General features: G+C 31.9%; 1 protein-coding gene across 1 annotated transcript in view; it reads right to left on the bottom strand.

Annotated features, from left to right (window-relative positions):
* The window catches only part of LOC139496005 (uncharacterized), a 57,392-nt gene that overhangs the window by 14,875 nt on the left and 29,433 nt on the right, over positions 1-13,084 (bottom strand). The window contains exons 5-10 of the mRNA XM_071284442.1: positions 12,509-12,607; positions 9,946-10,182; positions 7,659-7,908; positions 6,666-6,766; positions 5,252-5,393; positions 1,860-2,078 (exon numbers count right to left, since the gene is read on the bottom strand). Of these exons, the coding sequence (XP_071140543.1) occupies positions 1,860-2,078; positions 5,252-5,393; positions 6,666-6,766; positions 7,659-7,908; positions 9,946-10,182; positions 12,509-12,607 (1,048 nt within the window). The remainder of the gene's footprint in view (positions 1-1,859; positions 2,079-5,251; positions 5,394-6,665; positions 6,767-7,658; positions 7,909-9,945; positions 10,183-12,508; positions 12,608-13,084) is intronic.

The raw sequence follows: 13,084 nt of genomic DNA, 5'->3' as shown, positions 1-13,084 counted from the left end.
TTCCAATATAAAACTATATGATTCTATTCGATTGTGTTAAAACTGGAACCCTTAGTAGGTACATACATGTGTGTAAAATTCCCTGCAAATAACACTAAATAAAACTTGCTTCCGTCAGATTTCAAAAACCAGAACACTGCACGTTAATCAACCAACAATCAATCAATCAATCAAAAACCAGTATTGTTCCCGAAACTTAATTTCGTGAATGATTAACACAAAGTAAGGAAGATGTAGCTTCGATTCCAAATGTACATCATGTACATTGCTTAAGGCTATCCTTTAATTTATATAGCGTATTACATCATATAACAATTCAATGTGTGAAGCAAAACAGCATAAATGAGATATAAGAGGGGGCTATTAATTCAATTTCACTATCCTTATTTGATCATGATTTCTAAGCTTTAATCGGTCGATTTTGTTTTTCAAGTGCCGTCCAACTTTATTTTAAGTACATATGATAAAATTAGTTTACTCCTATACGCCAAGTATATCAGTTTTATCATTAAGGGTCAAAAAACGTTTTTCAATTAATTATAATAAGCACAATATGTCACGATATTGAGCTTTGGTAGTTAGTAAACCTATTTAAAGGTATCTTGATCGTGCCTTGTTGGTGCAGTAGAACGTATCCTCGTGTTTGCCATGTTTGTCCTTTTTGTCAGTTAAGTTGATTTGCTTGAAAACGAAGAGTTGTCTATCTTTTTACTATTTCTAACTTTTCTACTATTTCTCTTAGTGAATTATATCTTATTCAAATATTTGTGCAATCGATTACTAGTATACTAAATAAGATTAAACATATAGTTGCGATCATTTTATTCATTTTTTTATTAAATACAGTGAAACACACAATTTAAAGATTTAAATATGATTTCATTGAACAAATTTACCTCCTTTCAAATTTCTTTTCTGAACACAATTAATCCTAATATTGCAGAAATATGGTTCAATTGAAAATATTGGAATTTTTTTAAAAATAGGGACAAGTGACTTTAACATTTCTCTCATATTATATATGTGTTTCATTCTTGTAATGTTTAAAGTTTTTAATATTTTATGCTTTTTCAAAAACGTGTGCTATACTTTGTAATGAACACGTAAAAAAAAAAACCCATTGTGCTAAAAAAATAATAAAAAAAAACTTAAAAGACTCGTACTCACTTTCGATTGGTCATTCTTAATTCATATAAAATGTTTGTTTTAGAATACAATAAAAAAAAGATTACACAAAAGAAGCAACAACAGAATTTAGACTCCAAGACGAGCTAAGCCTTGATTCTGCACAAATGAGGTTATAAGGAACCCGTTAGAATAGACATTGAATCAAAACTTGCACATCAATATTTCCAACTGTATAACTGATATGGAAGGTCATATACGGACTTAACTTTATGACTTGAGGAACAAGACGGATTCTAGGGGTAATTTTAGCTTTTGTAATTCAAAAAAATGTACGTGTATGATCTTGCTTTACAATATCCATTTATCACAAATACAAAAGTCCCTTTCATTTCTATTTCAATCGTGGGTTGTATGTCTTGCTAGTTAAGAAACTTAATAAATAACAGGATTAAAAATGTGTACGCCGGACACACTTTTCATCAACAAACGACCCAACAGTGACGCATATATAAAAACATAAAGACGTATGTTATTTTACAATTTACATCATTAAGATATTATGTTTCCGGAGAATTTCTACCAAATAAAAAGCCTTTAAATACTCAATATCTTAAATACAAAAGGTGCAGGTATTACTTTTCTCTTTTATATATAGATTTTTCAAATCGTTTTTTTATAACTTTTCCTTTGAAATATTTAGTGTACATTTCAAGCTAATATCATTTACTTACCTTCTGATGAGTCAACTGTATCCTCTCCTTCTGTTAACACATTAAGGGCTTGAAGTTCTTTGATTAGCTCATTCCATTTTGGTTCGAATTGGTATTTTCCACTGAAGTCTATATAGAGCTTTGCTCCTAACAGAGCCCCTAACCAACTATCCGGCTTATAATGTTTTTGAACAATGAGCGGAATATACTGTTTACCACATCTAAATGTGTTCTCTGCTTCTGAAAGTAAATAAATGGAAGTTCTAACCACATGGTGTGCTTGATGCTGCCTGATAAACATGGTTACATTACTTTAAAAGCAGAAAAAACGCAGAAAAGCTATTCGGATGCATGCTATTAAGAACGTGTTTTTTTTCAACCCTTATGCCTCATATATAATGATAATCTTAGAGATAATATTTATTATTCAATTCCAAATAAATGCCACCCTGTGATATAATTATAAATTGTAGACATATTTATTTATTTTAGTAGCTTTTCCTTGATTTTTTAGCATTTCCTTGTTCTTTTTCATAGCACTCATGGCTCTAAAAAAAATGTATCAATAGTGTAACTATGTATTTTATGAAACATATTTAGTAGTTATTTAAAACACACTTCATCTTATTACTTTTTCAGTGCCATTTGTTTTTGGTTAAACATAGTCAGCCGGTAACAATTGATTCTGCAACATGTGCAATCAACGACGAAATGCGTAAAACTTCATAATAGAAAAAAGTAAAACGTTTCTTTACAGTTTCTTTTGTTTACCAATCTATATTTACAATTTTAAACAGTTGTGAATGCGTTTTAAATGCTTTACCTTGCAAAATGATTTTGACTTAATCAACAGTTGGGACTATATGTACTTGTCACTGGCCTTTATTATCCTTCAGAATGTGTTATGTACGTACCTGATTGACAGTAAGAACAAAGTTTATATTTATACAAGACTTCGGAATGGACTGTGTACGTACTTAAGCAACAGTTGGGACTATTTATTAACTCTCTGAACTTCATTATCATTTGAAATGTGTTACGTACGTACCTGATCGACAGTCAGGAATGTATATATCTTTCTGTCCGAACGTACCTAAGCGACAGTTTGGACTTGATTATCATTCGAAATATGTTATGTACATACCTAAGCGACAGATACATGTAGGACTATTTGTATGCATTGTATCTCACAGGTCTTGATTACACTTCCCAATGTGCCATGTACGTTCATGATTAATAGAATAGATATTTATCTTACCTCCTATGTATTTATAGGAATATGAAGTTATATGGTTAAATGAGTACACGTTATGAATTATTTATTTTATATAGGATGCATAACAATATGGGGTTAGATACCATATATATGGGTAAGTTACCATATGGGGTTTAACTTGATGATTTAAGATTGAAATGAATTCATAAAACACATTAAAAGCTAACAAGTTGTCATAGTTGGCATTACAGAGTTATAGCTACTTTCAAAAGATATCTGAAAGGTTTCAACAGACGTAGAAACTGATGCATGTAATGAACGATTGAGATAAACAAATATCCTTGGCGTTAATTACACGTCGGAACGGACTATATACGTACCTAACCGATATTGAACCCCGAGTATATTTCTATGATTTATATATCGCTGACAGTTCTTACCATAAGGAAGGATTTTCGTACTTGTCTTATAGTCGGTTAGAACACTATTGCGATATCTCAGGTCTTAATAACACTTTGCAATGTGCTATGTTCGTTCCTAATCGACAGTTAATAGAAATAAGATGATGGGGTATATGGCTATGTTTATATTGTGATGAGATTGATTACCCATCAGATTGTGCCATGTAGGTACATAAGTGAATATATTAAGACTATATATATATATCCTTAAGTCTGTTTAATACTTCGCAATGTGCTATAAACGTACCTAATCGACAAGTAATAAAACATAAGCAACATTTAGAACAATGTGTATACCTTCATGTTTTGAATACACTTTGTGATGTGTTATGTTCTTACCTTATCGACAGCTTGGACTATTTGTCTAATTCTTACACGATTTGTCCTTTTCCTGATTATTTTTAATTAATCAACGTGTTTTTCGTTTGATTTCACTCTTTTCAGCGATAGCCTGATGACGTCACATAAAAAGAACACATCTTTTTGCAGATCATTTGAAAGAAGGAATAAGTTTGCCTGCATATAACGTTTAAAATTACTAGAGAAACAGATTCCACCATCAAATCTGGTGTAATACGATATGCATCAACTCTTGACAGTTACATTTCAAATATCTAAAACGATCGACAAGCCTCGCGTTTTTAATTTTGAAAATTTAACTGCCTCGAATGGATAAATATCGTAAGTATCACACTGGATGCAGTGGTGGAATCTAAATGAATATAACTCAAAAGTCTGGGTTGAACTTCGCTATGTGCAATGTAACTATATAAGCGACAGTTACTACTTTATTTAAAAATAACGTCATTGTTTGCAATTCTGATTTTGCTATGTACTTACCTTATCGACAGTTAGAACTATGTATACATCTCTACAACGTTAATTACAAAATGAACTATGAACTTAATTACGCAACAGTAACGACTATATGTGTATCTCTATGACGTTGAGTAACCTTCAGAATTGACTACATACATACCTTAGAGACAGTAAGGACTATGTGCATGAATATCTGGTCTTGATTACATTTTAGTATGTGATATTTAGCTTTAATATACCTTTGCAGCTTATACTATGGAAATAAGAGGATGTAGTATGATTACCAAATTGTGAAAACTCTCCACAAGAGACCACATGACAAAGGAATTAACAGCAATAGGTTACCGTGTGTCCTTCAACAATTAGCAAACCGCATGGTCAGCTATAAAAGGCTCCGAAATGACAAATGTAAAATAATTCAAACGAGAAAGCTAATGGCCAAATTTATGCACAAAACGATGAACGAAATACAAATAAATAACACAGCAATAAACGACAATGTCTGAATTACAGGCTTCTGACCAGGGACAGGATTTTGAAAAATGTGGCGCTGTTAACAAAGTTTAAAGGCACAAACCCTACCATACCCTTGGGTTATGGTATAACAGTACAATGTAACAACGGACTATAGAAATCAGTTGAAAAAAACTTTTCTGATCAGATTAAAATAAATAGAAGTACATCTAATAAAATCCCAGATTGCACGTGACAAGGTACTTATACATCCATTCAACAGAAAAAACAGATATACAAATCTGAGAGTACTTGCAGTTACTGGCAGATATTTCTAAGTCAATAGCAACTAATAAAAAAAATCATGCATCTAAGACTAAATTATCAATCAGTACATATTCAACTTCTATTTCAGACTATGTTCATAATTGAGCGATGATGATCGGAATGGTTAATGAACCTACCTAATCGACAATTAGGGCTTCGTTTATAACTCTCTGACATACAAATAAGTACAAGTGCTGCATTCTCTACAGCATGTGCCATGGCTTCTAAAGTTGATCCTCTCATTTTTTCTGTATCTATCCATATTTGTATTCCTTTTTCCTAGAACAACGTTAAACTAAAATTATTCCTGGAAAATGAGATATCTTAAAACAAACTCTCTGGTCGAGTTCTATTGCTTAACATATTGCACATATTTCTCGAATAGTCAAAATAAGATTATCAATGCTGGTCTTGTTAGCGATATATTAACGTTTTGAAGGCAAAACATATTGAATTTCACTTTGAAATTCAGATTTAATAAAAGCGCGCTCGAGATAATTAAAATCAGATAGGATTGTTACTGTGATACAGTCAGATTGGACACTTATGATTTATCACGCGTATTTCTGAAACCAACTAATCTAAAATAAGAAATGTAAATTTTTTGTACTCATGATCTTCATTTCGAGTTGGTTAAATACTGACTAAAACAGTTCTTTTCCATGGAAAGTTCAAAAACAAAATTTTGATATCTCACTTTAATACAATTATAAATGTTGTCCCGATGCTCGATTTTCTTTAGCCTTGTACTTCTAGAGAGAGAATGTTTCAACCGCGGCCTCGATGGGCCGGCTAGGTACCCGTAGGTTATCACTATAATTTTGCAAGAAGACAAATTTGTCTGATTCTTTGAAAATGTTATCACATTCACGATACCAACTGTACTGATTCGGATGAGCATTTCAACAACCAAGGTATCTTCGGCGTTGCTCACGGTCACAACAACTCAAGGGTCAATACCCCATAAAAGCGTAGGATAGCCGATAAAATATAGCAGAAAAAACTATAAAAAAAACCCAGAAAGATGACATAACCGTGCCAGAGGGAGATACATTCGGGATATGAATGCTCTTTAACTTCGTACTTGTTTGGCTTTATTACCATTTTGATCTAAGCTTCAATGATGAGTATTATGTAGATGAAACGCGCGTCTGGACTATTAAATTATAAACCAGGTACCTTTGATAACTATAAAGAGTTATCAAATTTATAAAAGTTAATTTCGATAAAAAAACAAAAACATTTCCTTGCCAGAACAACAGAACTGGCTACTCGGAGTAAGGATTTCACAATTAGCTGTATCGACCAAGTAGTAGTAATTGCATTAAGGTTAACCATATCAAAGTTACTAGACCTGTCATGCTTGTCTTTTTCCCATGAGTTGTCAGTTTATTTCCGATTTATGAGTTTGACTGTCCCTTTGTTATGTTTCGTCCCTCTTCGACAAGACATGTCTATTTAAATACGATAGAGGCTAAAAGTAGTGCATATTAAGTAGACCATATCTATTTAACGATAACTGCTTCAATGAGTGATTGAAAAGAAGTATACCTGTAATAGGCCTTTCAGTTTTAGAACAATCTCTTTTTCATTCCACGAATAGCTTATAAATAAGTGCTTGCCTTTTTGTTGTGTTGGTTTTTCAGTAACATCTGCAACAACAACAAAAAACAAGTTCATGTCATTAGAATGATATGATGCTCTACATGTACCAATGAGACAACTGTCACAAAACAAACTTTTTTCCCTAATGTATATATTTATCTGAATAACAAACACGAACTTATTTTTCTTATCATTGTTAAGACTTACATATTAATCAGCTATAAAATGCATCAATGACGTACCAGGACAAACAACGTATTGTGTTTGTAGTTAACTTTCATCATTCTTACCGGAAAACTTCATTTCAAATCTAACAGTATCACTCGTTATTTATATATCTTTATCCCATTCAACAAAAAATAACGATCAACATCAATATAAATGGAAAAAAGAAATTTAGAAAATTATAAATTATAATGTCTTTTGGATACTTGGTAAACCATTGTTCGCTTATAACCTGCATTAATTTTTCACGTTTCGGTCCTTTGTGTTGAATGCTATTTGATTACTTTGTTTAGGCACACATTATCCTAACTTAAGGATGTACGTAGGTGAGGTAAGGTAAAAATTAACAAATTAAGAATTTATTGATAGGTCATGGACCTCCTTTACGAGATATTTGAGATTTTAAATATGGCGGGAAGACTGACTCGGACTTTTACCTTATATTTGCATTGGTATTATTTGGGTCTCAAAACAAAAAAAAGTCTTATATGAAAAAATAAATGGGTGTTATGGGGCAAAATATTTTACATTGTACTGTATGGAAAAACACCAAGGAGTTCGAACATTTTACACAAGTTCCAAAACCTCGCCTAAGTACATCCTTAATTACATTATAACCAGAGACGATACAAATTTCCTTCATGCAATACCTTTTAATTATTCCATTTTGTTAACTACTTTGCCAATAGAACATAAAGTCAATGAGTGTAATACCTTTCTTTCCTTTCTTTGATATTCGCTCAATATTGTATAAAAGTCCCTTTACGTTATTTTTCACTGTTTTGTCTAAAGATTTCGATAGCATCTGTAATCTGTCTAACAAAGTTTTTGATGATTTAACTTGTGTAGCAACGTCATCATCAAAAGTCATAGTCCACAATACTCTTGCTGTCAAGGCTTGTTCTTCTGGTTTATCGAGGTTTAAAATGGCCTCGAATATTGGTAAAGCACCAGCTTCTAATATCTGCCAAAAAGTACAATACATTCATCAAACATTGTATCTAACTAGAATGTTTATGCATGTTAAGCACTTCATATTCCCTTGAAAAGTTATTGTTGCTATAGATTATCTTTGAACGATTGTGTTGTAGATGATTACATAAAAGATGGACTACAGATACCTGCGGGACAGCCAAACTCGGAATCGAAAAATAAATTGACAACGATATTGTTAAAAAATGAAAAGACATCCAGACAAATAACAGAACACAAGACACAACATAGAAAACTAAAGACTAAGTAATACGAACCCCAACAAATATTGGGGTGATCTATATTAGATATTTCCTTATGGTCGCTATTGAACTTTGTTTATTCAGAACATGTGTACTTTTGTTTTGGTAATTTGTTGTTTAGTAATTGTCAGTACACAAACTGTGTTGTTTTCAGCACATTAGTCTACTTGACGCCTTGCTCATCTATTTACCTATCTTTTAATTATTAATGAATTCTGTCTGTTGTTTTTCAATACAACTTTATTCATTTTTGTTTATTTTTTTCATTTATAAGGTTGATTGTCTGCTTTGTCTACTCAATCTGTACTTTTCGATACACATGTTTTATTAGTTGTCAGTTTGCATGTGTCGTTGTGTGTCAGTACATGTGTAGTTCTTTTCAGTACATGTGTCAGTTTGCATGTCTCTTTGTGTGTCAGTACATGTGTATTTGTTTTTCAGTACAATTGTCAGTTTGCATGTCCCGTTGTGTGTCAGTACATGTGCATTTGTTTTTCAGTACAATTGTCAGTTTGCATGTCTCGTTGTGTGTCAGTACATGTGTATTTGTTTTTCAGTACAATTGTCAGTTTGCATGTCTCATTGTGTGTCAGTACATGTGCATTTGTTTTTCAGTACAATTGTCAGTTTGCATGTCTCGTTGTGTGTCAGTACATGTGTATTTGTTTTTCAGTACAATTGTCAGTTTGCATGTCTCGTTGTGTGTCAGTACATGTGTATTTATTTTTCAGTACAATTGTCAGTTTGCATGTCTCGTTGTGTGTCAGTACATGTGTATTTGTTTTTCAGTACAATTGTCAGTTTGTATGTCTCGTTGTGTGTCAGTACATGTGTATTTGTTTTTCAGTACAATTGTCAGTTTGCATGTCTCGTTGTGTGTCAGTGCATGTGTATTTTTCTAGTACATTTGTCAGTTTGCATGTATTGCTGCTTTGTAGTACACCTGTCTTGATCATTGTCAGTACATATGTTTCGTTGATTCCTGTCTGTATTTGCTTCATCATATGTCAGTACACATGTCTTATTATTGGTTATTAGATTGTTTTGTGTCAGTGTCTCTTTCTTTGTCATTTCATATGTCTTGTTATTTGTTAGTATACCTCTTTTGTTGGTTGCCAATACGCATTTCTCTTTGTTAGTCAGGACACTTTAACATGTATATAGCTAAACAAAACATCACTTGACTCTGACGTAATTCAAATGTTTACATTCGGTATGATTGTATTTTAGGTGATAGCACCTTAAATGACATATACCAGACTTGGGTCGCATTTCTTTCTAACCAAAATTTTGTAAACGTTCATTTGTGTCGCGTTTGTTGTTGTTTTCTAAACGCTACAAAAGTAGAAACGATCATACCGCTATTCAAAAGTCCCAAAATGGTACGGTTACAAACAAACACAAAGGGAAGCACATATACTATAAGAGGAAAACAAAGGAACAACAGAAACACTGAAGTGCAACATAAACAAAAGCCAACATACATAAAAACAAAATATTCGATAACAACTGAAATATTCCTGACTTGGTCATGTTGGTAAATGGCATTTAAAAAAAAATAGTGGGTTGAACATGGTTTTATGGCAAGCTAAACCTCCAGCTGATATGGCTTTGCTAAATAGTGTGCGAAAATGGCTACAATGTGTGACAGAAATACAGTACAATAACACGCAAGAACACTCATCACAGAGAAACTTACGAACAAATGCTATAATAGTCGACATACATGTAAACGTGGTATCTTATATTCTAAATAGAAAGTTTACCTTCTTCTTATTTGTATCAGCGCAGGCTAATTTATCAATAGCACCCAACAGTTCCATTGTTGAATAATGAAAATAGAATGCTGTTGTTGACCTTTCAAGATCTTGGAGTATGGACGAAATAACTCCTCCGGCACCAACTAGCATATTGACTTTACTGTCATCACATGTCTCAGCTGCTGCTAAAGTGGCTCTTGTTCGTAAATCTTCATCCTCACAACTAAATAGAGGTACCATTGCCTTAAAATATCGCAAACAAGAAAGATAACATTACCTCTTTCTAAACATTTGTCTTTAAAACGCTTCAAATGGTGTCAACATGATCATAAATGATCAATATGTAGGATAACAGATATCCTTTGTCAGCATGATTAGATGTAAAATGAATCATATCATTTTATTTTAATTTAACTGTAACAATCTTGAATGTTGTACAAATGAACTACCACAACAAGGCTGGTACAATTGTAAAATTAAAAAAACAGACGTAGGTAAGGATACTGCATAATTTGCTTCTAACAAAAATAATAATGTACGATATGAACTGGTACATTTTGACAATTTCACAGGTGACGAAAGTTAAGATAATACAACAAAGATGCGTAAAAAGACATTCTTAATTAGCTGATTTAGTTTAGCTGGTATAATTATCAAATTGCAAATTTGACGATGATATATTTGAATATTACCACAGAGGCTGCGTATTTCCTCATCCCCAAACAAGGAAAGTTTGATGTCATTTTTTTTTGCCAAAGATTAACCGTTTGAACCTAGCTACATATTAACCAAAACAAAAGACATTAAGATTCATCAACAAATTGATAGAAATGGATGTGTGTACTCGATAATTAAAGACTAACCTATATAGTAGGAAAAGTTTAAAGATCTAGCATCCACCAGATATATTAAAAATATATGCATTTTTATTTTCAGAAAGCTACAATCTTAATTTGACTCGGGCCTATTAGAAGTTTCTGTCAGAAGTACCGTATATTTTTGATATTTTAATCTTTACAGAGAGTGAATCAAATTGGTCAAAACAATACGGGATCCCGGACCATTTAAGCTCAAAATATTACTTTAAATCAGGTATGTAAAAGGGACTATTTCTTGTTGAAATGATAGGGAAAATGGAAATGTTGACATATTTTTATCGGAATAGCAAAAAACTGTCTGTGACACTTGGTCCAAAACTGTAATATAAAAAAATGAAATACAGCTTCAAAGAATAAGGAAATAAAAAACATAGGTCACCGATAAGGAAAAAACCATTATTTTGCATTAAAACCCACAATTTTGGCTGGAAAATGGTGAAATTTGTCGAAAAGTCATTAGATACACCTAATAACGATTATAATTTTTTAGTGAAAAAAACCCCAATAATTTAACATTTTTAATCAATCAAAATTATATTAAAAAAAATTAATAGTAAATTTACGACTCAAACTTTTCGTGTGCATGGTAATTCATGCGTGAAATTATGCGCAGTCGAATAGTCCCGATCCCACATAATGCATTTTTCTGTTTATAACTGCTGATGATGGAAAAATTAAAAAAATGTTTTTGTGTGATGGTTTTCTGCTTTGTTTTGATGTTATGAGACTTTTTCAAGCGCTTTTGATAAGTTGTTCTTATGTGGGCTGTATCACCACTATCCCAGGTTAGGCAGAGGGATGAGCTTTTCAAATCATTACTTATATGTCTGTCCAAAGTTTGGAGCTTGTAGTTCAGTTGCTGTTAATTGTTGGTTCATTGTTATATTTTATTATCGTGAATCGTCTTATTATGAATAAGACCTTTAGTTTTTTCAATTGAATAAATTCATATTTTTCATGTGGGGCCTATGATAGCCGACTGTTCGGTATGCTTGTTTATTGATAATTGAAAGCCGTACAGTTGAATATAATTGCTTACATACACATTTTTGAACTTTGATGGATAGTTTCCTCATTGGCACTCATACGACATTTCCTTATTTTCATAAAAACATGAATTACATTTGATTCTGTTCACTCAGTTAGACCCGTGCAGTAGTCTAATAATTTAAACGTGTCTATTGTCCTTTTATTGTCATTATCAATCAATACAATACTAGTATTATACAATGATTACCTAAGACGGGACAAAAAAGAAAATTCGACTAACTCAGTTTATTCAAACACCTTCCGCAATATCTTTTTTCTTTATATGAACATGCTTTTTTTCTTTGAAATTCAATTCACATGGAAAGTCTAACTACAATAATATTAATACGTAATACTTAAATCGGATTGGTTATTTTTCATTATTTTAAAGTCATTATAAAATGTAAGATTGTTTATGTGATTGTTTTCATATTATATACTATGGTGTTTTACAGGTAGAAAAAAAGTCACATTATATAGGAATTATTAATCTGAAGATCTAATGGAAAAAAACAGCACAATCAAACTTGTTTTTGTTTCTTAACTATATTACATTCATCATTCAAAACAGTTATATGACTATTGGCAGTTTTATTGATCCGTTCTTAGATGAATTATGCCAGATTTTTAAATATCTATTTTCTTTTAATACATTATGTTACCTCAGCCGTCTTACTGTCCATAACAAGCTGTGAAACTGGTAACAAGCGCGCTATGTTATGTAATGTACCTACGATGCTTGTAATAAAACTGCAAACATCCTGCAAAATCATAAAACATTATTGATAAATACCTGATATAAGACGAAGAAACATTAATCTTTGTAAGTTCTTCCTTTAAATTTATAACGATATGCAATAAATATCAATTGATATAGCTCTGCTACAAAACGCTGTATATAAATCTTATGTGTTTATAACCGAATTGATGCATATCTATTTCTTTATTGTCTACAGTTCTCCATTGTCCCTTATGCATTATTTTGAAGTAATCGAATAGGAAAAGATGAAACGGATACAATATCCTTTCTTAAACTTTCCTTTGCGAACAAAAGAGTTGTTGCCATCAACTTGTGCAATATCCTTCGTCATAATTCATAAATCTCGAATATACCTCGAGCTTTTCTTTTAAATGTCAGTCTGCACTTATTATTTCTTAAACCTATACCAAACAATTACAACTCAAATTTTCAATTACAAATACGTGTTGCAGGGTCACAATTTGGACGACCTTAAGTA

The sequence above is a fragment of the Mytilus edulis genome, chromosome 11 (assembly GCF_963676685.1).
Source record: "Mytilus edulis chromosome 11, xbMytEdul2.2, whole genome shotgun sequence".
In the NCBI taxonomy this organism is placed as follows: Eukaryota; Metazoa; Mollusca; class Bivalvia; order Mytilida; family Mytilidae; genus Mytilus; species Mytilus edulis.
The sequence above is the reverse complement of the archived record's forward strand: the minus strand, read 5'-3'. Positions and strand labels throughout refer to the sequence as shown.